The 26292-nt window shown below is 38.1% G+C and overlaps 1 protein-coding gene across 2 annotated transcripts in view; it reads right to left on the bottom strand.

Annotated features, from left to right (window-relative positions):
- ARHGAP42 (Rho GTPase activating protein 42) overlaps positions 1–26292 on the bottom strand; it is a 173129-nt gene that overhangs the window by 77329 nt on the left and 69508 nt on the right. For both annotated transcript variants that reach the window (XM_072850669.1, XM_072850668.1), the window contains exon 4: positions 4987–5058. In XM_072850669.1, coding sequence (XP_072706770.1) covers positions 4987–5058 — 72 coding nt within the window. The remainder of the gene's footprint in view (positions 1–4986; positions 5059–26292) is intronic.

Consider the following 26292-nt stretch of genomic DNA (forward strand, 5'->3'; position numbering starts at 1 on the left):
CGGGTTTCTTATACTAACTCCCATCTAAACTAAATTCTAATGACTCACGTAGAGTGCTTTAAAGGCCTTGCTGAAATAGAAATAGGTTTGATCGGCTGCATTTCCTTGCCTACAGAATAAGTTATCTTATCAAAAAAGGTATCGGGTAACTCTGGTAGTAACCGTTTTTGGGAAACTGTGTTGCGTTTTAACTCAAAACATTTGGCCATCAATTATCCTGCCCTGGCCTCTACTTGTGCCTCCTTCCCCTGGCCCCCTCCCCTCTATGGTTCAGACTGACATTAAAACATCCCAAAACTAGCGGACGCAAGCACCAAACCTTGAGTAACAGATGCTGCTTATAATGAAACACCTTCCACCATACCTACTAGAGCAAGGTCATTCATTTTTCTCAGTTAAAGGACAACGAGTGCTATAATTTGATTAGATACCAAGGAAACCAGTTCACAAAATGGGCATTCTGGCATTTCTACCTGATCTTAGATACCTATCTAAAACTCTGCTTTGACAGCTTTCTGACAGACTTTAAAAAACGGGTGTGTGGGGGTGTTTTATGCTCCTCAACTTCCGGACAATCCAAATAAAACACAGAGAGAGCGTGCCAGCTCCTGCACGCCTACATCGTGTGAGTATAGATGTGAACATAGATGCAGGAAAATTAATCCCAGCAGTAAACTTGGATTTGTTTCCCAAGTAGAAAGGAATTCACAGCTTTGAATGAATGAATGAAAGTAGATAATAATACTAATAAAAAATAATCCTCCTGGCCAAAATAAATAATTTTATGAAACAAACAGATGGAACTGTAAGAAGGAAACAAAACTCTCCTTTTAAGTCTTAAAAACAAAATTGCTTCTGTTGCCTTTGATCTAAGTTGTACTAAAGGTCAACGAACATTGGAACAAATATTGCTAAATACTGTATTCAATGGATAAAAAGAAACATGAAAGTTTGGCCTTATTGTACATAACACATCACACAATTATCTCACCAAAGTTACCAGCTGGGGACTTGCAAACCACATTTACCAAATAAGGCAAAATGTTTCGTGCCTGAAATCCTTTCCCAGTTACCTCACCCGGCTTTTGCTCGCGTTTCTACAATAATTGCAGAGGTCATTTTTTTAAACTCAGATGGAGTAAATCAACAGGCTATCCAATGCAAAGCTGGGTTTGTGTAGTCTCTGGGGAGAACTCAGCTTTATTTAAACTGAGTGTGTACAGAAAAGGAAGAACTGAAATATGTGCAATAAAAACAGAAGAGCAAGTAGTATAAATTGAGAAGAGCAAGTCATGTAGAATTGTGTATTGCTGGTTTGATTACTAACACTAATGTTTTATGGGGAATGTTTCTCAAATTTGTTGGGTATCTTCAGGTTTTCGAAGTGCATGTGAAGAATGGGTCTTTAATGTTATTCTTGTGACGTTCCAAAAACACTTGAACTTTGCACTCTTGGTTTATGCTGTCCTTGTATTTGAAATAGAGCTTTGTAACGTCAACAGGATATATTTTATCCTCCATATTCTCTTTGATTTCTGTGATCATATTTTTTGCCTAAATGTGATATTTTGAAGAAAGAATAAAATATTCTCATTCTCTATATTAAACACAACAATAGGATAGTCCTACATAGTTCATCGTGGTAGTAAAACTCTTGCTAAGTTACTTATTATTAAAATAAAATGGTGACTGTCATAGTGAAAACTGTCATTAATTTATAACATTTTTTTCTTTCTTTTTTTCTGCGTGTGTGTGGCAGGGCAGTGGGAGGGATTGCTTGTTTTTATCTCCAGCTGAATTTTACCTGGTATTTTAGAAAAGAAAGAAAAAAATCCCAGTAAGCGCTTTTAAGTGCTTGCTCTCATAATCCTCCCCTCACAAAATCTGACAGTAGTACCTAATATCATTTCCTAGTATGTGTATTGGTAATACAGCTATCTAATCATTATTTTTCCTCCAAAAATTTGGAAACACAGCTTAACAGGGTACTAAAATTAATAATTTCAAAGTCCAGTTAGAAGAGAAAGAATCCATCACTCACCACTGCTTATAAAATGTACTCTCACAGCGTAAGGCTGATCACAAAGACCAGATGCTTGCATCTCTAGCTACTGCTGAAATTGCCAATGCAAAAGGCATATGCAATTAACCTCGTGCTTCTATACCTAATCTCTTAAAATGTTGGTCCATAAGATGTTATGATGCAAATTAACTGTGAATTCACAGCTTTAGAAATATATAACAGGACATAACTATCAGCTATCCTGTGGAGTCTGTACCATCTCAGCCTCTCTCTTTGGAGAACACCACATACACAGAAATGTTTTGGGGTTTTTGGGGGGGAAAGGATGACAAGAGAAACAGGAGTGAGTTTGGTTTTGATATGAATACAATTCTACACACTGTTGTAAGTTAATACTAGGGAGAGAAAACAGCTGAAACCTGATATTTCAGAGCAAAAAGTAACAGTTGATACATGGTCCATACAGCTGACGTGTTTAGAGAAGACCTCCAATAAAAAGTGACATTCTCAGTGTCCTGTGAAACTTGCTGCTGAAATCCAAGGAACAAGAAAGCATCTATGTTTTTTGTTTGGCTACCAGTTCCGATCACCCCAGAGGAGTTCAAAGAGCCACATCTCTGTACAAACCTTCATTAACTGCAGATAAATAACTAGCAAGCTCAACTCATCCTGTATTTATAAGAGTTCATACAAGCTCAAAGGTTGAGCCCAGTGAACAGAAGTCGGGGTAAGCGATCTGACCATATTGTCTACTTTACTAACAATGAGTTTCAGAAAGCCCCAAATTTCTGCTCTGTTTCATACTGGTCTCATTATTCCTAGATCACATGTTGCTATTTTTTAATTACTAGAAAAACAGTATGAAATATAATTAATCTCTCACTTCTTTGTGTTGATTCCATTTAATTAAAGGCCAACTGTACTTGCTTCCACTGATAAAAATCAATTCGGAGGTGAATGTTTGTATCGCATTCTGGGTTATGCAGGCAGTCTGAATCTCTCGTTTTTGAGCTTGACAGTTGAACTCCATGAGCAGTGCAAGAAAAGACAAGTTTATTTGACATTTTATAAAACAATGAGCTGAGAGAGCTCTCTATATGGTATCAATGTGTCAAGCCAGTATCCTGGACTGCCCCAAACACATACAGCGCTGCATGATAAAGTGCATTAGACACTGGAATAAGAGTTAGCGGAGCCAGGCTCTCTCCTGAATTCATTGAGTACAGCGTTGTGTGACCACAGACAAGTCAAAACAATCACTGTTTCCACAAACTATATAAGATGGCAAATGCCCATATTTCATCTGGAAGGGATATGGAAAAGAAAAGAAACCAGGCGTTGTGATATACTGGACAGAGAGGACTCAAACTGTCCTGTAGTGCCCTGTCTTTAATGTTAAATACTTGCTGATTCAAAAACCAAAGGAGTCATCTTCAATTAGATCATTACATATGTGTTGACATCTACCGAGCAACATATTCAAAGGAGACGCAACTGTCTTACACAATTCTGCAGAGAGCCCTGTGAACCACCTGTGGGTCGTCTCTCTGATGTACCAGGACAGTCAATAGTATGACAGGTTAGGCTTTCAAACAGGGCGCTCTGCAGAGAAGAATGATATCCCCTAAACTATAGGAATATGACATGAAATGGTAACACAAAGAACTGAACAATGCAACTAAAACCTACTGAAAAATAAAAATAATTTTGTGCTGGGATTAAATTCTAATTTGTGCAGCATGGTAAATAAACTCCCAGCCCTGCATCTCACAGCAGCACAGGGGTGGGACAAGAGAAGAATGCAGTTGTACACAAAAACATACCGAGTAAGAGGGTAAAGAACATCCATTTCAGAGAAATCTGACCTCAAGTTCACAGTAAAAATTCTTCTCAAACATTTACTTAGTTCCTGCGCAGAAGCAGTCTCATCTGTTTGCCACACATTCACAATAGCAGTACAAAAAGTATAAACCTTTGGTCCCTCTTTCCAATAGCTCTGTTGTTCTTCTGAGGTTGAGTACAGCACAAGTGCAACCTCAGCTACAACATCAAAGAGATATTTTTTTAATACCCGTTTAACCTTACAAATGGAAAATTTCCCAGAAAATTTTATGAGTGCTAATACAAGATGCAAAATGCTTCAGAACTAGCATATTCATGTAGACAGACAGAACTGTTATTAACCATACCTCTAATTGACTACCGCAGCCTTTATGCATCTCTCTGAGATTGTGATCAAAGCAGTCACTGATAACCACTTAAGACTCCAGAATCAGACTGAAAATAGCTCTTTGAGACTAACAGTTCATTTTCCAAAACCTTTTCCCCCAATATATCTGATTTCCTGGGCTGACTACTGAACCCTGGTATAGACAACCTGCACTGCTTCTCTAACAGAGATGTAACAACACCAGAGAACTGGCTTAAATGACCAACTTGAGCACTTCCACCAAGGGAAAATCTCTGGGCAATATGAAAATGAATACTCTGGCAATATGAATACGAATTATTGGGCTGCATCAGCCATGTAAAGTGGAGAGGGAAAGCAGAGACTGAAAGAGAGTATGCCTAAAGCATGCTGATTTCTTTTGGTCTTCATACAACAGTCACGTCAGGGCCACTGTACCCATAGAAGCTGTTTGAACCCTCTGTGCAGTTCTGGGTTAACCCAAGGTGCAACATAACATAAATGCAGACATCAGAAGATGAACAGAACTCCAGATGGTAAGAATGTGCAAGACTAGCAAGAGCTGTACCCTATGCATATAATCAGTCTTTAAACTCTGTTTCTAAATCATCTCCTTCTCTGAAGCAAATAATTCAGTATAATTTACTAATACACTAATGAGGATGGCATCAAGTATGTTTGAACACAAATGCCTGTTTTCAGTCCAGCCTTCAAAACACACTGATAAACTCAAATAAACATGAAATGAAAAAGAATTGTTTCCATAGCCACTTACTTTTGCTGCTCCTATTTGCTCTTTACGAAACTTCTCCAGCGGTGCTATTAGCACATCATTAGCATTCTGGATCTGCAAGTTAAACATAAAGCATATCTTTTTAATACAGAGTATTTGCAGAAAGTGGAGTCATTGTAACTCTGCCAATGTGCAAGACTGAGAAATTCATGTCCGTAACATTATGGTAAGAGCATATGGGTAGAAGTCAAATAATTATGTCTTCTTTGCATAAAACATACAACACACATGTTCACTGGTCTATTACGGAACATTTCCATGAATAACTAAAGCAATTGTAATGAACGATGTAGTAAGTTTATTGGCAATATATAGAAGAGTTTTCTGGTATTTTACTTCCATTTCTTGCATCTTGCCTAAAACAAGAATAGAAAACAAAAACTTCCAGGAACATGTTTTAGCAGAACAGAGAAGACAAACATAGTACTACTGACAGCACTGCCTAAAAAAGCCTGTGTTTACAGAATCTGAATCTTTGACAGCTGAATCTTTTCAGCTATCTCTTTGGATTATATACCTAGTTATACTGAACAGAGTAAGGCAGAGAACTCTAAAAAGAAAAGCGGACAATTCACAAAATACTCTAGATTGGATTCCTTCACTTTTCTAGTTTTTAAACTAATTTAAGATGTCCTGCAGCTATTTTTATCACTTTAACCTAAACCAGGGTTCCTAATGAATCACAGTTTTCCCCTCATGGCCTCTGTTTATTTAGCGTAAATCCAGTCCTGGGAACCCCTCTCTGAAGACTATTCTCAGCAGCGATCACCTGAAGTGGTCCCTAGTCATTTGGGCTGGAAACACACACGCAGCAGAATACAAATGCCAGCCACGCCATTGGGCCACTCACTAAAAAAAGGTAGGATTATTTCACCATATGCCTTTTAGGGGCAGGCAGAATAACCAACTGAATTGACTTTACTGCAGAAAAATCAGAAGAAACTGAAAACTGCCAACACATCAGAAATAAAGCATAATAAAGCATGTTACAATATTCTATTATACTAACTATTGGCAAAATTTAGGTCTTCTTCATGAATAGCTTTTTTTCTCCTCACCAGTCTTTACCATACTCATCACATTCCACATCTGCGTTTTGGCAGGTTTGGAGGTCTGGGCAAAGCTAACATGTACCTAAGCCAAATGTGAATGAATACAGCTCTTGTGACTCTTCCATAACAATAATTGATAAGTTACGTTGTCAGTTGAGCACGAAAACTTCCCAAAGGCTGTAATAATAAACATACAGAATAAATCCATTGAAACACAAACACATTTTCTTTCCTCCCAAACCTAACATTACAATTTGAAAGACCACAGAATCACCACATATCTCTCAGAAGGACAGAGTTTCAGGAAAAGTTGAGACTCTCTCTGACATCCTAATGTAAAAAAGTCCAAGAGAGCAAAGGCAACACTTGGCATGTTCAATGATGCAGTGAACAAAATGGGCTACATTTAAAGATAAAAATCAAGCACTGAGGATGAGGAGGACTGTTTTCACTGCATTCAACATACTCCATCAGTTTGACTGGAACAGACTACAAAGCTACGTTATTCTCCAAGAGGACATTTCCCCAAAATATATAGGTTTTTAGGCAACATCCAGCAATCTAACTGAGACTCAACACTTTCTACAAGGCAAAGTGCATGCACTTAAGAGTCTCTATCCCAAGGATCACTAAGCAAGGCAGATTAAAATTAACAGGGGTACAAAACTGTCAAATGACTTGCCCACAACAAGGCAGAATTGCAGTGCATACATGTGGAAGCAGCAGCTGGAAGTTTTGATAGCTTACAGAGCATGTACATGGCTTTCGGCACATACAGAAATCCCGAAGGCTTGCTGGAGTCACTGGTACAGAAATGTGGATGCTTTTTCATGTACAAAAGTAAGCTTTTTCTCTGCCTTTTAAAGTCATTGCTATATACAGCAACAATATATTAAATACCTCACAGTTCAATTAAAAGAGACATTCATATTATTGAAGTAGTTACTACTGATATCAGCAATCACTGCTAGTCTTGTTGCTAGTCATTGCCAGTCAAACTAACGTGGAGCTGAATATGGCTCTATGGCTGAATACTGCTCAATGTTATCATGTTTAGGCAGCCTCCACACCACACCAGGAGACCTCACTTCATATATTGCCCTCTTGACAGCCTTAAAATGACTGAAACACAACTACTACCAGTCTCACTCAACACTGCTGCAAAGCCAATGAACTATCTTGCTTCAAACACTGTGGAAGAACATATTCATAGGAAGCATACGGCACTGAGAGGAGTCATCTGGGAAGTGGCTTTGCCGGGCTGAAGCACAATGTTATTCACTCCCACAGTTATATATGCAACTAGGAATGGCCAGTGGGTATTGCAAGGCTAATTAAAAGGTGTCACGCACTTCATCTAGACAGGGTCTGTGCCTCTGTACAGATCTGTTGAGCCACATCAACAGAACATGCTGCAAAGCTCACCCTTGGGCTGAAAGCTTCTACTGACAAGAGCCCTGATGTGGCAATTCACCTCCCAGCAAAATGAGGAGTTAGGCAAGTAATGGGCTTTGGCGAGGGAGAACACACCAGCAAAATACCAGAGAGAATCCCAGCAGACCCATTTCAACAGCCGGTATTACAAGACTCAGAATGTTCCACTGTGAAAAGGCGCCCACGAACTTCCACCAGGTTGTGCCTAGGTTTTGGAAACTGAAAATTATAGAGAAAGAAGAATTTTTGCCTTACACATGCATTTATACATTTCCTTTCATTGCTGACTCCTATCACTGCAATTACTTTACCTTACAGTTTCCTTGTCGAGGGTTACAAATTGGCATACAGCCCCTCCCTCCCCCCCCAGATTAGGAATCTAATCCTCCCACAACCATTTCTATAGAAATCCGATTGCTTTAGATAATCTGAAATTTTCACTGTGTGGTCCTAATAGAGTAACTTTCTTCCTGCCAAGACGATAATCCCTCTCCTACTCGTTATTGTGCTAGGTTGAAATCACAGATAGTTGGAACAGGCAAACAATGTCAAAAAGACCATAATGGTTTCTGTACATAGCAATTTCAGAAATCCATGTTGTGTTTATAGTCAAAAATGTCTCCAAGTACAGATGTGGAGTTTCTCTGTGATGTGTGAAAACCACAGTTTAATCTCATTATTGGTACATTAATTCAATTTCACAGCTAACTTCTGGAAGGAAGGAGGGTGGGTTGGAAAGGTGCAAGATCATGAATTAGGAAAGACAGATTAAGGTGCTTCACCACATTGGCTTGAAGGCTGACAGAGCGTATTGAAATGCTGCAGTTACACAAACAGAGAATGACCTCATAAGTTGTCAAAGCTGGCTTAGAAAAAGTATTTTCAATTTTTTAAATGTTTCTTTTTCAAGTATTTACAAATTCAGTGTGATTTTGGTGGTACTTATGGTATTTTAATGGTATTTTTATCAATAATGCTAAATAGAGTGAGTTATATATACCAAAGTTAAAAAGTTGATTAAGTTCTTTAGTTTAGAAAATTGTTTCTTTTTTACTAGATCTAATATAGTTCTCTCAGTTGTCAAAGTAATATTTTCCTATTATGTCTGCCTAATACTTGTCTAGCATCTTAATTAAAAAAAGACTGATGAATTGACACTAAGTTAAAACTGCATGAATCTTTTTTTGTTGATGTTCTTTTTCTAGAGGCAGACTGGTGCTTTTGCCAAACAAGAGAAACAATCACATTATTTGATTGACTGCCATATATTAGCCATGCTGGGAGCTGGAACTATGTGGCATTCCATAACTATTGGATCAAGAAAGTATAACTTCTCTAAAGGTGTGAGTAATCTGAATAAGCTTCTATCACACTTTTTAAAACTTTTCTTTTTTAGTAAAAATAGTAATTATTTAATAATGATTACACTATGCTCAAAAGGGAAGAATAAAATTTTTGTAAACATATCTAAACATTTCCACTTCTAGATTTTCTCAAATTTTAATCAATGTTAATTTTTAGAATGAGTTTTCTAATTAGTTTTCTAGCCCTGAATTTGGGAGACTGTATGATATGCAGACTGTATATGCATCATTCTTCATCTTCTTTTACTTACATAGGACCAGTGGATATAAAGAGAAATTTAACTAAATTTAACATTGATGCAGCTGCTTATTCATTATTAAATAATAACAATGTAGACACAGAAATTTTAAGCCCTGAAGCGCTTTACAAGCTGTGAGCTTCACCTGGCAATCTACAATGTTGAATTGCAATAACAAGAACAGTTAATACCTTTTGAGCTTTATATATTTATTTGTAGGGCTGAGGACTGGGTAGGTCACAGAGAGAACTAAGTTAACCAGATTCCCAGTTGCAAGAAGACGACAGCAATAATATCAAGTGAGGCACTTTTACAGTGAAAGAATTAGGAATTAAATCAAGCTTATCATCTGAATTACAGTAAAATGCTTTAACTATGAGAAACTTTTGTTTTATATATTGTATCTGGGAAAGACATTTTCCAGACACTTTATCAACAATATTGACGAGGGGATCGACTGCACCCTCAGTAAGTTTGCAGACAACAAGAAGTTGGGCGGGAGTGTTGATCTGCTTGAGGGGAGGAAGGCTCTACAGAGGGACCTGGACAGGCTGGATCAATGGGCCGAGGCCAGTTGTATGGGGTTCAACAAGGCCAAGTGCAAGGTCCTGCACTTGGGCCACAGCAACCCCATGGAACGCTACAGGCTTGGGGAAGAGTGGCTGGAAAGCTGCCAGGCAGAAAAGGACCTGGGCGTGCTGGTTGACAGCCACCTGAATATGAGCCAGCAGTGTGCCCAGGTGGCCAAGAAGGCCAATGGCATCCTGGCTTGTATCAAAAATAGTGTGGCCAGCAGGAGTAGGGAAGTGATTGTCCCCCTGTACTCGGCACTGGTGAGGCCACACCTCGAATGCTGTGTTCAGTTTTGGGCCCTTCGCTACAAGAAAGACATTGAGGTGCGGGAGCGTGTCCAGAGAAGGACAACGAAGCTGGTGAAGAGTCTACAGAACAAGACTGATGAGGAGCAGCTGAGGGAACTGGGGTTGGTTAGCGTGGAGAAAAGGAGGCTCAGGGGAGACCTTCTCACTCTCTACAGCTACCTGAAAGGAGGTTGTAGTGAGATGGCTGTCAGTCTCTTCTCCCGAGAAACAAGCAATAGGACAAGAGGAAATAGCCTCAAGTTGCGCCAGGGGAGGTTTAGATTGGATATTAGGAACTACTTCTTCACTGAAAGGGTTGTCAAGCATTGGAACAGGCTGCCCAGGGAAGTGGTGCAGTCACCATTCCTGGAGGTGTTTAAAAGACGTGGAGATGTGGTGCTTCGGGACATGGTTTAGTGGTGGACTTGGCAGGGCTAGGTTAACGGTTGGACTTGATGATCTCAAAGGTCTTTTCCAACCTAAACGATTCTATGATTCTATGCTCCAAATCTGCTATGAGTACTTTTCACTGCAACACAGAATTATCACACTTGCACATGGGAAATGAAACTCATTTCCCTGAAGTACTGAATGACTCATGAATTCTGAATGCTGACAAACACTGATTTGCCTCATGTTGTATAAGACTTCTGGAAAATACCAATTAAATTCATTCAAAGTAGGCAAGAAATCTCATAGGTAATATATTCATAGTAATGCATTTCTAATGTGGAAACATATTGCTCTGTTAGAGAAAAAGAAATAATTTAATTTGAAATCCTTCCCGCAATTCCTAACAATTGCTAACATCTCATCTGTCAGAAAAAACACTTCTTTCAGTCTGTGACCTGTATCAACAGCTCCTAACCAATACAACCTCTAATACAACAGTAGAGACCAAACACAGACAACCAGGCATTTATGTAACTTAGTTACGTATCAGGTTTACATGCTATAAAGAATATAAACATGTCATGATAGAACATTAGTCATGTATTTAAGACCTCAGTATCTATTTTAATAGTTAAAAAGTTTAAATATTACATAAAATTAATAATGTGAATTTCAGTGCTTGTAACTACATGACCTTAGTAGAACAAATATTTTTACAGCTTTGTATGGAAAACTCTACACAGACAAATCACATACTTAGAAAACAAAAAAATTAATATATTTGAAGTTTATCTTAATCCCTCCCACATTTACAAAAAAAGATTACATCAAACAATACCCAAGCTTGTGTTAATTTTCAAAAAATATCACTACCAATGCCATTTTTTTCAAGCAGAGTTGAAATTCAGATTATGTTAAAGCAGGTTCCGAAGATTACAAAGTTTTAACTATGGACAAGTAGTAACATAGGTCGGGCAATTCCATGTACAATGAGCAATGCAATATTCAGCTTCTTAGCTAAAAACTAGTGCTGTATCAAGTGGTCTTAATACATTGCCACAAGGGGATGCTTATAAATCACATGCCAATCAAGGCTGGGAGTAGTTATATATGGCTGAATAAATTATTTTTCTCTACGTTTTTTCAAGTGAACATTATTTTTTAATTTTTCACATCACATAGCTTATGTTTAAAAATAAATTACTATAGTGTCATACCTGAAATGACTGTTTCTTAAAATAGCCAAAAATTGACATAGGAGAATATGCACAAAGGCTGCCTTTAGCACAGAAAGGCCAGCCTCCTTACGGAGTCCTCATGAAACATTGGAGGAACAATCACTTCTCTGAATAACAATATAGAGGAGGAATCTAACTTCAGATGTTAGGTCTCCTCAAGGAGTTTTTCTTTGCTACTGATTACAGAGCAAGCAGAAGAAAAATCAGCCACCCTTGGATAAAGTCGGTCTTCATGAATATTCCTCCCTCAGATTCTACCATCAACTTTTTAAACCTAAACATTTTTATTCTAAAAAGTACACATTGATATGAGGTGTATATATACACAGAAAAAAAATACGGTATGTACACATAATATTTGAAACTTAACACTGCAATCATAATTTCAGTTTTTGTGTATCTTGACTTTGGAATTACTTGGTAGGGGTCTTGGTAAATAAATGCTTCCTGATACATTTTTCCCTCAGAACATCTAATTATGGGTGAGTAGATAAACTAGATTTGAAAGCTGTATCTTTCCAAGTATTTGCCATCGGATTCTGTCCTGGTTTTTTCACTTTCAGAAATATTTACTATTCCAGAAATACTGATTTTCAGAGAGATTAAGATAGGGGTTTCGTTGGAAGCATCCATATTTCAGACACAAATGTCCTACAGAAAGAATGGTCTGTCTTTTTATCCTCTAACGATGCCATAGTACTTTAATAATTGGGTATCAACTCCTGTTCTGCTCCCATCAATGCCTCTTTCTATTTCCAGGCTATGAAAAATTGAGAAAGTTAGAGACAAGTACAGATGCTGTATGAACCAAGAGGAGATTCTGAACTTCCTCTTCATCTGGGAAGTGATATTCTTTAAGGTTCATCTGAAAAGAAACTGGTGGCATATCCAGTTTTTTGAGTGATGCTGAGACAGAGGCAAGTGCTACGAGAAAGCACACAACCTCATTTATGGAGAACTAAATTTGATCTTGAAAAGTAGATCACTGGTGGGACCTTAAGATCTGAGACAGTTTAGGATACTTTTGATGGAATTTTGACAATCCCATATCCTGACCAAAACCAGATTCTACTGCAAAGCTCAAATCATTCTGGCACAGAAAAACTTAAGGTGGGGACTGCAGGAGAGAGCGATCCTAACACTGTCAGAGCTCTCCACTTCCATAGTCAGTTTTGCCTTAATTCCACCCATGCAGGACTCCTTTGCTGGAGGCACTGGCTTGCCACTCCTGCACTCAGCCAGTCTTCATTCTTCCCCTCCACCCATGCGGCTTTCCTCCTTCAGGACACTGTGAATTCCATGCAAGCAGGAGACCTCCAACTCTACAGTTTATTTCCCCAATATATTCAAATCCCACAACAATTAGCCAAGCATTCAATCTGACCTGCTGCCCTTCCTGTGACTCGATGCTTAACCATGGTGACGCTGCAGGAATTTAAAAAAAAAAGAGACGAAAAAGAAAATCCAAGAGGCACATGCTGTTGAACAAGAGACTGAAGGAAAGAGAAAATAAAGATTTAAAAGCTATTTTTTAAATCAGAGGTTCAGTTCTGTTAAATCCTTCAGTTCAAGCAAGCTATTGCAGAAATTTTTATTATTGTGCATATTGTGCACAAGACAGTGCATCTTTCACACACGTGAAGGTAATGATACTGCTCTTTAATACAAAGAGACCCCGCACATTTTCATAGGTTCTTCACTTCTTTTTATGAAAAACACTATTCTCCTCTTCCAGACAGAATAAGAATCTTTACAAAATTAATAGCCTACACATGTGGTGCTAATTTTAACTCTGCTTTTTCCTCCACCGGTCTCCAGTACAGGTAAGCTACAGGGCAAGTTAGGTAGACAGTATCACATCAACTGTAACTGAGACTAGTACTAACAGAAATGACATTCCCAAACTGAGAAGCAAAAGAAACATCTCATCATTCTTGAAAGCATGATGAGCACCAGGACTGTACTTGTACCATTTTGTGTGCTAATGGAACAAAGAAAAGCCAAGGACCTCGCTGAGGGAAGCCAATTCAAGCATTACTCCCAGGACTGCACTTCAAGGGGAAAAAGAAATGAAAAATAAAGAAAATAAATAAATAAAATCAAAGAACAAACAGTCCCACTCATGCTAAGAAAATTGCTAAGCACAGTATAAAAACAAGCAAACCTTGAAGAGAGTACTGTGACCATCTTTGTGATCACTAACCAGATGCGACCTTGTCTCATAAGCTGGGGAGAATATCACATACCAGGAGGTCCTCTCGGGCTCTCTCATTTGGTAGTTTCCTTTGTTCCTCCCAAGTATCAGGCAAGGAAGAAAATGTTACAGTTTGCAATCAATACATTTTGTGAGCTCACTGGCAGGAATGACACGTCATTTTAGAAATACTTCATCATACTATCTTCTTTTTTTCCTATTTTTGAACTATCCACTACACTATTAAGCACAGCATGTAATTAAAAATAATAAATTTTAAATTTTTTTCATTACATCAGTACACGAATCATTAATAAAGTGTTTATATAAACCACATTTCATTCATTTTACACCCAACAGTATCGAAGTTGAGGCATATGCTTTCTGAGCTGTTTCCATATGCTCCTAAACAAGGTGAAGGTGACCTCTGCTCTCTCAGATCAGGGTACAACATAGCAAGTACCTATCAAATACAGCCCAACCACTCTCAAGCATCTTGCCTTTTCTGTGGTATCTCCATCTCTATGGCAAATTACAACATTTATGGTACATCAGCACTCAAAGATCCCAAGGTCCAGTACAACCTTTCATAAAAACAGTAACTCGATTCTCTTGGAAGTAAAGGAGGCCCCCAATATCCTCTGTGTGTGTAATGGCTGTGGAGCAGAAGTGCCTTTCTTCCTCCCAGAAGACAAGCCTCATGAATGACCCTGAAACCCTGGACCTTGGAGACCACTCTGTACTAACACTGGTTAACTTTCTTCAGGGCCAAGTAACAATAGAGAAATATGAACTCTAAGGATTGGCATTAAGAGAATAGAGGAAAAAAAAAGTATTTTTGAGTTCAAATAACAGAGTCCCCACAAAATCTGGGAACTTCAGGTGTTCCCTAATGGATCAGTCCATGCACTGCCAACAGCAAGATCTGACAGAGGACATTACCATCTCAGTAACAATAATAATACAAAGAGTCTCAAGAACTTACCACGCAATTAACTTGGTCACTCAACATTAGATATCCACAGTCTCTGCACTTGATACAGCCACATAAGTTTCCCTTCCCAATCAATGGGGAGAAATAAGCACATGATTCCTGTGATCTGTTCGGACACCTTTCAGACAACACGCATCACGTCATGAAATTACCAAGTTCTCTGCAATCAAACTCAAGTTTGCTATTCTGCTTCCACAAATGTAATTCTGAGTAGATGTATAAAGCCTAAATACAACATCATTTAGATGTTTCCAAAAGAATGCAAATGAATGTCTGGACCACTGGGTCTGAAGTCTGCTCTCACTCAAGGATATTGCAAACCCATTTAAAGTTTTATGGGATAACCCAGAGAAATCAGGGACTGCACAGAACAGTCGCTTCTCATTCAGCAGAAAGCAGCTAGATTCAAGAGAAACAGCACAAATATTATAGACATTACAGGATTCACTAAAGGTTACTATAAAGTTAACTTCACAGTTCAAAGTTACACTCACAAAGCTATATGGTACTCCTAAAATGTAACCCAACAGCTGAACTACAAATGCAGTCATACTCTCAAACTGAAGAAGAATAAATTATCAAAGTATTGCAACTGATGAAATAGTGTAACAAATCATAGAATCAGAGTCGTTTAGGTTGGAAAAGACCTTTAAGATCATCAAGTTTAACCATTAACCTAGCACTGCCAAGTCCACCACTAAACCATGTCCCAAAGCACCACATCTCCACGTCTTTTAAACACCTCCAGGAATGGTGACTGCACCACTTCCCTGGGCAGCCTCTTCCAATACTTGACAACCCTTTCAGTGAAGAAGTAGTTCCTAATATCCAATCTAAACCTCCCCTGGTGCAACTCGAGGCTGTTTCCTCTTGTCCTATCACTTGTTACTTGGAGAAGAGACCGACATCCACCTCTCTACAACCTCCTTTCAGGGAGTTGTAGAGAGCGAGAAGGTCTCCCCTGACCCTCCTTGTCTCCAGGCTAAACAACCCCAGTTCCCTCAGCCGCTCCTCACAGGACTTGTTCTGTAGACTCTTCACCAGCTTTCGTTGCTCTTCTTTGGACACGCTCCAGCACCTCAATGTCTTTCTTGTAGCAAAGGGCCCAAAACTGAACACAGCATTCGAGGTGTGGCCTCACCAGTGCCGAGTACAGGGGGACAATCACTTCCCTACTCCTGCTGGCCACACTTTCTGATACAAGCCAGGATGCTATTGGCTTTCTTGGCCACCTGGGCACACTGCTGGCTCATATTCAGGCGGCTGTCAACCAGCACGCCCAGGTCCTTTTCTGCTGGACAGCTTTCCAGCCACTCTTCCCGAAGCCTGTAGCATTGCATGGGGTTGCTGTGGCCCAAGTGCAGGAACTTGCACTTGGCCTTGTTGAATCTCATACAGTTGACCTCGGCCCATCGATCCAGCCTGTCCAGGTCCCTCTGTAGAGCCTTCCTACCCTCAAGCAGATCAACACTCCCGCCCAACTTCTTGTTGTCTGCAAACTTACTAAGGGTGCAGTCGATCTCGTTGTCCAGATCACTGATAAAGATATTAAACAGAACTGGCCCCAGTACTGAGCCCTGAGGAACACCACTTGTGACCAGCTGCCGACTGGATTTAACTCCATCCACCACCACTCTTTGGGCCCGGCCATCCAGCCAGTTTTTTACCCAGCAAAGAATATGCCCGTCCAAGCCATGAGCAGCCCGTTTCTCCAGGAGAATGCTGTGCAAAACAGTCTCAAATGACTTGCTTCAGAATTTAAAAGAAAAAAATAGTCAAATACATTTTAACTCTAAAGTGGGTCTAAATACAGAATACATAAGTTAAATGTTATCATATTAGGTAATACAGAATATGGCTTATTCTTTAGGCATAAAATGAAATAACATTTTTATACCTCTTGATTTCCTTTTATTTAATTAATTTCTAGCATAGTTACTACAGTTATTGCCAACCGATATAAATCTGGAATGCTGAAACAGGTACATTCAAAACTGCTCATCTGATCTAGGCTATTTTGCCTGCTAAAATCCAAACTTGCCATTGCATATTCCTACTCTTTAAGATGGGACTTCATTCAGTCTCAGAAATGAGCATTCTGCCCTATGTCACGGAGTCCCATGGCAGCATGCTGCCTCTCCTACTCACACTTTCTGTCATGAATGGGTATTAAGACACCAGATTCACCAGTTGACTCTGGAACATTGCAGCTAACGGGTGTCTGACAAAGACAGGGCTCATGCAGGGAGCTCACTGAAGCTGACTACGGAAATCAAAAGAAAAAAACAGATCTTCAGAAATCAGAAGCTCCCACAATCTGACCCTATTCACTTAACACTGCTCCAGAAACATCTGAACATCATTATGTTACCTAATGGCAAGGTCTTACAGAAGTACAGGACAAGTTCCCAACAGAACAAATATTTAGCAGAACTATACAGGAAGTTACAGGTCTTATAAATGACTTCAAGCATCTTATGATTATTTTTTCTTAATGAGTTGTTCATCTCTTCATGAACTGCAACCATAACAGACAATACTTAATGACTGCAAGACGACTTTGATTTTAGACATTGCTCAGTGAATGACAAGACACATAGGGAAGGAAAAAAAAGGCACTTAGATAAGAATAATGATACCATGAAGTTATGGCAGCAAGTTTCACATGCATCACAACAGTTCTTGTTTTGCATAATGAGGCAGATTATTTGTGTCTGAACTTATCATTGCAGGCAAAAGAAAGTAAAGTTACCCACAAAATTTCCATATATTAAAAGTTTTTAAAGATGGAAAAATTGTGTTTGGCATATTTAGATAAGTATATTAGCTACATGTTCATTTAATACTTCTTTTTAATGCTATTTCCCTTTAACTACCTTGTTCACTCAGTGCATTCATTGCCTGTGATGTCTCTGGAGGGAAAAGCTACATATTCATTCCATCTGTTTTAAATTCCACATTTGAGAATTTGTAGTAAGTTTAAAACGTCTTTGTTGCCTTATAAATATTTAAAGAGAAAATATAATTATATTTAAACTCCCAGAATTGTTGTTATTTTACAGTAGTTAAGTTTTAATGTTTGTACGCTAATCTGTTTTGGTCATAAACACAAGATTCTTGGGCATTGTCAGATCACTAATACTTGAAGCACAACTTTAAACAGCACCAAGAAGAACCTACTCAATTCCTACTGTTTGTATGTGGAACAGAAATTGCATTTATTGTAATTGCCTTCTACTAAATGATCTGGTTTGACAAACCAAATTTACTGTTAAAGGCATTTTAATAGCTGATGCTCAAACTGTCCTGCTGAGTTGAGAAAGTACAGCAGATACATATTATCAATCACTCCAACTAGCAGTAAAGTCAGAGGCTACAAACCTGCCATGTACCCAGTGAAAAAACTGCTTCTGATAACATGCAGTGGCAATGAGATGTCTAATACATTTTATGGACAGCCTTAAAAATTATTTACACCATACAATACAATGCCATCTATGTACAGAAAGCAGATCTGTCCTCCGAGGAATATTACACGCCTTTCAAGCACTGTGAACTGCTGAAGTGAAATTGCTACAAACACCTTTATGTTAATTCTATTTTATATCTTCAAGATGCACAAAACAAAGCCTTAAGAAAATGGATTACTGAAAACAGTCATGTTCCATATATATGCACATGTATATGTATAGATGTATATATGAAGTCAGATATTCTCTTATTTTCTCATAATTCTTTATTTTACCGCAAATCTCAGAAGACTGCTAGTTTTCATTTTCTTTTTACATAGTTGAATGAAGAGACAGGTTAAATACCTCAAATATTTGACCCAAGTAAGGTCAAACCATGTCTTTTCCTGCTACCATCACATTCAATAGTATTTTATAAACTCAGATTACAAGAAAACCATGTGATGCTAACCTTTAGAAAAGTCTTTAAGTTTTTACTGCAGACTTAAAATATATTTACTCTTTTATAAAATTATACCAAAAATTTACACTTAAAACATCTTTTAAAATAAGAGATTACATAACAAAATATATACTTTGAGATATTATCGTCTACAAATAATACAAATACAAATGAAAATAGCCTTCAAGAAAGGCAACACAATACATTTTACAAGATAAACAAGGAAATGAAGTGGAGAAATGAAAAACAGCAGCTGATAAGAATTCTAAGAAATAAAAATGAGATTGTGCTAGTAATACATAATGGTCTCGAGAAACCGAATGCCAGAGGTTGGTATCAAGACAAAAAAATCCAGCTGAAATTATTAAAGGGCATGGCTAGTTTTATGACCATTAATAAACAGGCACTTGTTACATGTATTAAATTGAAGGAAATCAGATCTTAGACTTGAAAGTGTTTGCAGAATGAGCACATAATTTACTCTCCCACTCACAGCATACAAACTGGCAAAGGAGTCCTGTGTTTGCTGAAACATTAGACACTCCACAGAAAAAGCATCTGTGTACAAAAGGGGCCCAAACAAATTCAGATAGGTTATGCTTTATAATGTAGTTGAAGTGGTAGGGGAAAAAATTCCAAAATTCATATCATATGAAAAGTATTAATTTTAAAATTTAACTTCTTCCCTGCATCTTCATTTATTTCTCCCCTTCTCCCTTGGTAGCCTGAATAAAATAATAAAAAAATTGCACAGCTCTTCTCATGTGTCAAGTCTTTATTCCAAATGTCAAACACTATCCCAAGTATTACCAATACCGAATAAAGATGTAAACACTGGCATGTTGTTAATTAGGTTTCATGGGGAAATTAGGATGCAAAGAATGGTATCAAGGGAATTGCCCAGACATGGGTTCTAACAATGCTGTTACTGCTCTCCCACAGTAACTTTTAACAAAATTGACTTCATTCCCCTCACAGTATGCCTTGCCAAGAAACGGATTTGAATAAAGGACCCTCATTAGCAATAAAAGTTTGGAGGGTGGAAGTGCTGCTTGAACTTTGCCTTGCTGAAGTACACGCAAGGAAAAGCACTTTGCTGAATTACTAACAGTGGCAGCGCAAGCCAGTCCCAGCCTGCCAGTCCTACAGTCTCAGCTGCTGCTCTGGGGTTCTTAAACAGCCACAGAAGAATAAATTTGTAAGAATAAACTTGTAGCCTCCATGCACTGATACGAAAGCTTAGGATACCAGCCTTCTCTACAATTGTGGAGCTCACAGTGGCTATTCAGACCTTCTCAACTCCTAGCTAGGCTCTGTAATGTACTTTGGGAGATGCCACATGAAGACTGATAGAATTATGCAACAAGTATTAATGCTCAAACCTTTTTTACCTGCTCCCTGTTAGTTTCAGAGCAAAATTTAAGGTGTCGGTGATTCCTGAGTGTAGTGATTACAGGCAGGAAAGTATCTAAGAGTTATTCATGGTTGCTCAGAAATCTCCCTGCTGGTATTCAGAGGACTACTACCTTAGTGACAGCTTAAAATATTTATGTTTTACTACTGACAGCACCACTGAACCAATCTGAAAATGCAGCATGTCATATCTACTTCAAGAAACTTGTGTATCAACAGAATTGTAAACTAAGTTCCTGTAACACTACCTTCATTAGGCCATCTTTAATTCAGGTTCTCAGGCCACAGCTGTACATCTAAAATAGGGCACCTAGATCAATTTTAGGAATTTTTCATTATAGCCCAGTTCTAAGAATTGAATTTTAAACAAACAGGACAATCTACTAACCTGCCTCCATGAGTCAGTAATCTTTAACAGCCAGAGAGTTCATACAGCATGGACTATGCTTCTTGTAACTAACATAGCTACTGTTGTGTGCTAAAGGCAAAAAGGAGAACTCAAGATTCCTAACATTAAAAAATAATACTGAACCTAGGACACGTGAACTCATTATGAAAATACCGAATGTGCCTGGGGAGTGCCTAGAGAGGAACTTGTGATCACTCCTTCAGCTCAGCTACAAAGAGTTAACATCAGGAATCTGAAGGGCAAGATGTTTAAATCTGTCTCTGATTAATGGGGAGGAGGGACTCCGATACTGTTACATATAATTCACAGAAGGAAGAGACCACTTGAAAACAGTTCTTGGCCAACAGGAAGGTAAAATACATTCACGGTCAGACTCTGTTGTGTTGATCCACTAGAAAACTCTCACATGAACATGTTTAAGAAAATTCCTGTTCTAGGTACTGATAATAAAAGTCTTATGAAGCATTGGAGTGTCTTATCTTCAGTGTGCTCAGAAATCAGAAGCCAAAAGGCATGAACTGGTTATTCCTCACTTACTTCCTTGATTTGGGATTTTAAATAGACTGACTTACTGTAACGCAATGTTAACCACTACCGAACACATTTTCCTGAACAGGCAGTGAAGGACTCTGCAGTGCCAGGCACGCTTACACCCAGTGACTTCACCGAAAGAGCTGGAGCAGTGAGTGGACACTGCAAAGAACCTGGTTGCTTATGAATACCTGAACACTGCATGCATTGATCACTGTGAAGTAAAACTGAAATGCAGAAAGCACTGTACATTAAGGTTTTCCCTCCCCCCAATATTTTTCGTTTATGTGAAAAATATTCACACCCTAACCCTACAGGAGTTTTAAATAGATTAACAGAAGGTAATGGCCAGTAAATTGAAAGGGGAAAAACCCAACTGACTTATGCCTTGTAAGTGATTGTAAAAGCCCACTAGAGGGTAATATACTGGGACAAGTTTGCTGCACACATCTGGGGCTCCATTTTTTGATCTCCTGTGCTTTCATTCATCTCTTTTCAGAATATGTTAGTGATTTTTTTTTCCCTAAAAATCATTTCACATAACAAAGACCATGCATGCCACCTACTCCTTCATTGCACAAGGACACACTTCAAATAACTTCTGATTTTTCTGTGCCCTATATTCCTGTCTTCCCTTCAGTGGGCAAGAGCTCAGTGGGGTTTTTGTCACTACTGTCACTTATAACATGAGCTGGAAACTTTGTCTATCTCCCTTCTGCCTGCCCTCTATTTTAGTCTCTCCTGTCTGTTAGTCTTGCTGCTTAGTTGTGTCAGCAGAATTATTTTCTACCTAGATGGGACCATTTTATAAAGTGTTAAAGAATGCATTTAACTTCTTCTGATCTATGAAGAATTACAAAGAAGACTGAAGCTGGTAGGTTTCATAACTAGAAGAGCTCCACCTTTTTCCTTCTATTGGTTTTCTGTTTTTCACCAAAATTATCAGTTTCTGTCTGTCAACAAATTGTGTTGTTCAAAAGTAACTACCCTGTATCCAGAGGTGAACGACAGAAGACAACAACTTGAACACAGCACTTTGGACACTTTTAACTAGAGAAATACTCTGCTGCATGTATTTCATCTACACTATATAGGGACTATTTATATCAGCTGAGGAAAAAGAACTACCTGGTGTGAAAGAAAAGAAAAAAAACCCACCACACAAAAACAAAACTAAAAAAAACAGTTTGTTTTTTTCTCTTTTTTCTTTAGTAAACCCCCGAAAACATGTAGCAGAAAGACATAAATCAGCAATGGATATGGTCATGGTAGGTAGCTAATCATCTGGTAAGAGATGGCACTTCTTTTTATGGCTTACTCCATGAATTGTAACTCAGTGAAAACTGTAAAAGATAAAGTAATCGCAAGCACAACCACAATGAAGGAAAAACAGTTCAGTTGTGTACTTACAAGTTTGGGTGTTTATCTTTTTGTCACTACCATTAATACAAACAGTGCACGTCTCTTGACAAGGCTGAGAGTTCAAATCATAACAGAAGCAAAAGAGAACTTGAGAATGTCATTTCAGATAGCCAGCAGAAGAAAACTTTTCTGTTTTTTCCTCCCGTTATGGCTTTCCGAACAAACAAAAAAAATCCTCAGCTTGAATGTGTACATTACATATTATCAAGGGGGAAATGGCTACATAAACACAGGAAACAGCATAATTGGAGCACAGAACTAATTAAGAAAAAATAGATCCAGAATTCAAGTATACCTGTGCTTCACAACATTTGTAATGGTAAATTATTCTACTGAGTACTTTGGTAAATGTACATATTTTACTATGTTACAAGTATCTTTCACTTCTTAAACATTTATGACACTGAAAAGTATTTTTTTCCCCATGAAGAAAAAGTAAACACAACAAAACCAAAGCTTCTTGTACTGGGGGGCAAATCTTCAATTTAAGAAGTGAAGGAATCTCTGTTTTGGTGGAGAGTTTTTGTCGCCTTTTTCTTTTTACTTTTTAAAAAATTCAACGCATTAACAGTTAGAGAAATTATCCGATTAAGGTAAATCTTTGTAAAGTAAATCCTGCTGCTTATTTGCTAAGTCCCTATTTTATTTTTCCCACTTTCACTCTGGCTGTTAGACCTACTTAAGAGTCACCCCAAATCAGTTCTGTACGTTTATTACTTTGTCTCTTTGCTTTTCCAAATCCTGATATGTAAATTTTGCGGCCAGGCCTGTTTCCCTCACTGTGCAGATGTCAACAAAACTTCTCCAGAGTGGAGTGAATGCACCCTGAAGAGGCCTCCTTGTGAGGTCCATTACAATGTAAAGAGAAAGTTGGAAATCCATAAAAGAATAAATAAACACTTAACTAATCAAAGTGAGAACTTTCTGACTTACTATGAAAAATAAAAACAATGTTTTTTAATTAGCACACACTATCCCTTAAGGGATGTTGAGCTGTCAGACTCACCACAGCATTTATTTTAAAAAGCTTTATTTGTCAGAAGTCCTGAAACTGACTTTAAATATGCTTTCCTCAAAAAAAACCCCAGAAAGCCAGGGTGTGGGTCCCTTCTTCCTAGACAGAAGCTGGAGACATTAAGGCAGATAGACAAGCTGTTTTTTAGCAACATACTTCTAAAAGAGATCAAGAGCTTGAGTGCCCAAATGTCATCAGCAACTTCTTCTGAGTCCAAAATAAGAACAAAACCTCCAAAATTTTAACTGAAACAAACAAACAAAAACCCCTAAATGAAAGTCTAACAGTGAGGGATAAAACTGTGTTGGTAGAAATGTTTACTGGAGCTAGTACTTTATTTTAAATTTTCCAAATTGCCAGAAAAGGTTATATTTGACTTACTGGCTCCTTTAGTTTATTTTCTTAAAGAAACAAACAAACAAAAAATGGCCAGCTAGAGAACTCTCCATAGAAATTTAGGCTCCTAAACACTAAAATCAATCTATTTAGAGCCTCACACAAAATGGTCTTGGAAAAACATCATGGCTAATGAAGTTATCTTAAATTCAATGGGAAAAGCAGATACTCATTAGACACTGTCCAACTCCCGACTGTTTCCCCTTTTCCCCATAATCCCTTCCTCAAAAAAGAGAGAGTGGAAGTCTTCTTGAGAAATTCACAGCATTCTTAGCTCATTATCATGACGGGCATCTTTGAAATAAGTTACTAAACAATACTTAATGACAATCTGATTAGCCATGGTTCAGGCTAAGAAAGATACATGGTCACTGAGTAATACAAAATACTTACTCTGTTTCTACATTACATTTTCCAACACTTGGCTCAATCTCAGTTTGTGCCTTAGACACTATTTTCCTTGGCAAAGTATCTCACAATGTAGCTCATCCTGAGGAAGCTTTCCTGACATTCAGCCTAAATTCTCGCCCAATTTCTTCCTGTCAGATGATTGCCTCTTCTTAGCTAGATGATGTAAGCAGCATACACACTTCCCACACAAAGAAACAAAAGTTCTGCTAATAATGTACAAATGAAGTTAAAATTCCCTCGTCAGGAACTCATGCAGAAAAAATGCAAATGAGACCATCTGAAAAAAACTGTATCAGATCCTGAGTTCATTCTTCATCAGCTCATTGCTTTTACATTCAACAGGTTCTGAAAATGCCTAAGTAATAGTATGAGGATAAATACACAAACACAGAAGCAGATAAAATTATGCATACATTATCTATAGATATGCTTAAGTATCTACAATCTTTTGAACAATTATTCAAACTCTGTCAGTGTTTACAGTAGTGTTTAATATAGAACAATAAATACACTGCGTATTTTTTTATAAACATATAAAAAAATCTTGGCTTGTTATGAATCTGAGTCAAAATTTAGAAAGATGTTTTTTGCTTTTAAACTCCTACCAACATTAAAGTACTAATATATTTCTGCTACTGTGATTTGTTTGGCTTATCAGAACACTGAAAAGGCTTGTACAGGATGTACGAACTACTTACATACTACTTTACAAAAGTACTTGTGACATACTACTAATAGCTTGTGTAAGTTACAATCAGTGTAAATGCACAGCCATTTGTCATGACTGTGGTTTGAATATAAATGTTATCAACTATCAAAACTTCATTACTAGTATATGTAGACCCAGCAAACCTATTTAATAATTATGGTAGGGAAAACAGTATTACATTTTAGGTGCTAACCAACCCCATCAGTTTTATAAGCTCATTTGGAAATCAGACCTTCCAAATTACAGTATATAGTGCAATTACATTATCACAGCTTTGAAGAGACATCATATTCCCAGGATTGATGGTCCCGTTAACAGCTTTTGCCATTTTTGGGATACTGTGCTAATCTTTACTGAAATTTTCTTCTACCAGCTTGGTTGCAAATGTAACTTTCACTACAATGTTAAAGACAATAACATCTGTGCCCTTTAATTCTTAAAAAAACCCCAAAATCTGGAAATTCTGTTCCTTTTCATGATAGTCATTATCATAACAAGTATTATTCTTGGTCTGTAATTTTGGGAACAGGCACCTTGGAAACAAATATCTGATTGCAGGCCCATGAAATTCATTTCATACTAGCAGGTCTCCCTTATTTATTTTGCAACTCCCATTCATTGAGCCCTGTTTCAAATTAAAGAGTGATAGCTTCACAGGCAAGGTGAACAGTTCAGACCGGAAGTGGACTTAACTATTGTTCTACCTACTTACTTCTTTAGCAGCCCATGCGATCACTTCTGTGTGAGGTAAAAATGCTTTATCAGTGGCTAAGTGGTGGCTATGGGGACTAAGCAACTATGTACGTACCAGTTTATTAGCAGTCACATAACACCTGCCTGCTGCTCTTAGTGAGGCTGAGAATTGATTAAGCAGCCAGGTAGGGTTGTGCTGGTAGTACAGCTGGCCCTGCAGTCACTATTTGTGACCAATCTGTGCTACCTTCCAGTATGAAAATGAATTTTCATCTTCACAGACACTGCAGGACTCCATGGGTCAATTCCAGTAACTGCAAAGGTGGGGTTAATAGCTACTAACCTCTACTATCTATTACTATTAGGAATCACTTTGCATTATAATGCGGAGCTGCTGTGAAATAAAACACCGAGAAAGGCAGTCTGGCAGTTAAATGCTTTGCTTCTGTGCTGGGTCTAGTTCTTGATACAAGAGCCATGGCAGCATCCAAACAATCCACTATTCGTTATCCCTCCAGCACCAAGACCGACCCCCCAAAATCATTGTTCAAAAAAAAAAAAAAAATTAAAAAAAAAAAGAAAAAGCTGGTGCTGAGGAAACTAGCTATT

This window comes from Ciconia boyciana, chromosome 1, assembly GCF_034638445.1.
Source record: "Ciconia boyciana chromosome 1, ASM3463844v1, whole genome shotgun sequence".
Taxonomy (NCBI): Eukaryota; Metazoa; Chordata; class Aves; order Ciconiiformes; family Ciconiidae; genus Ciconia; species Ciconia boyciana.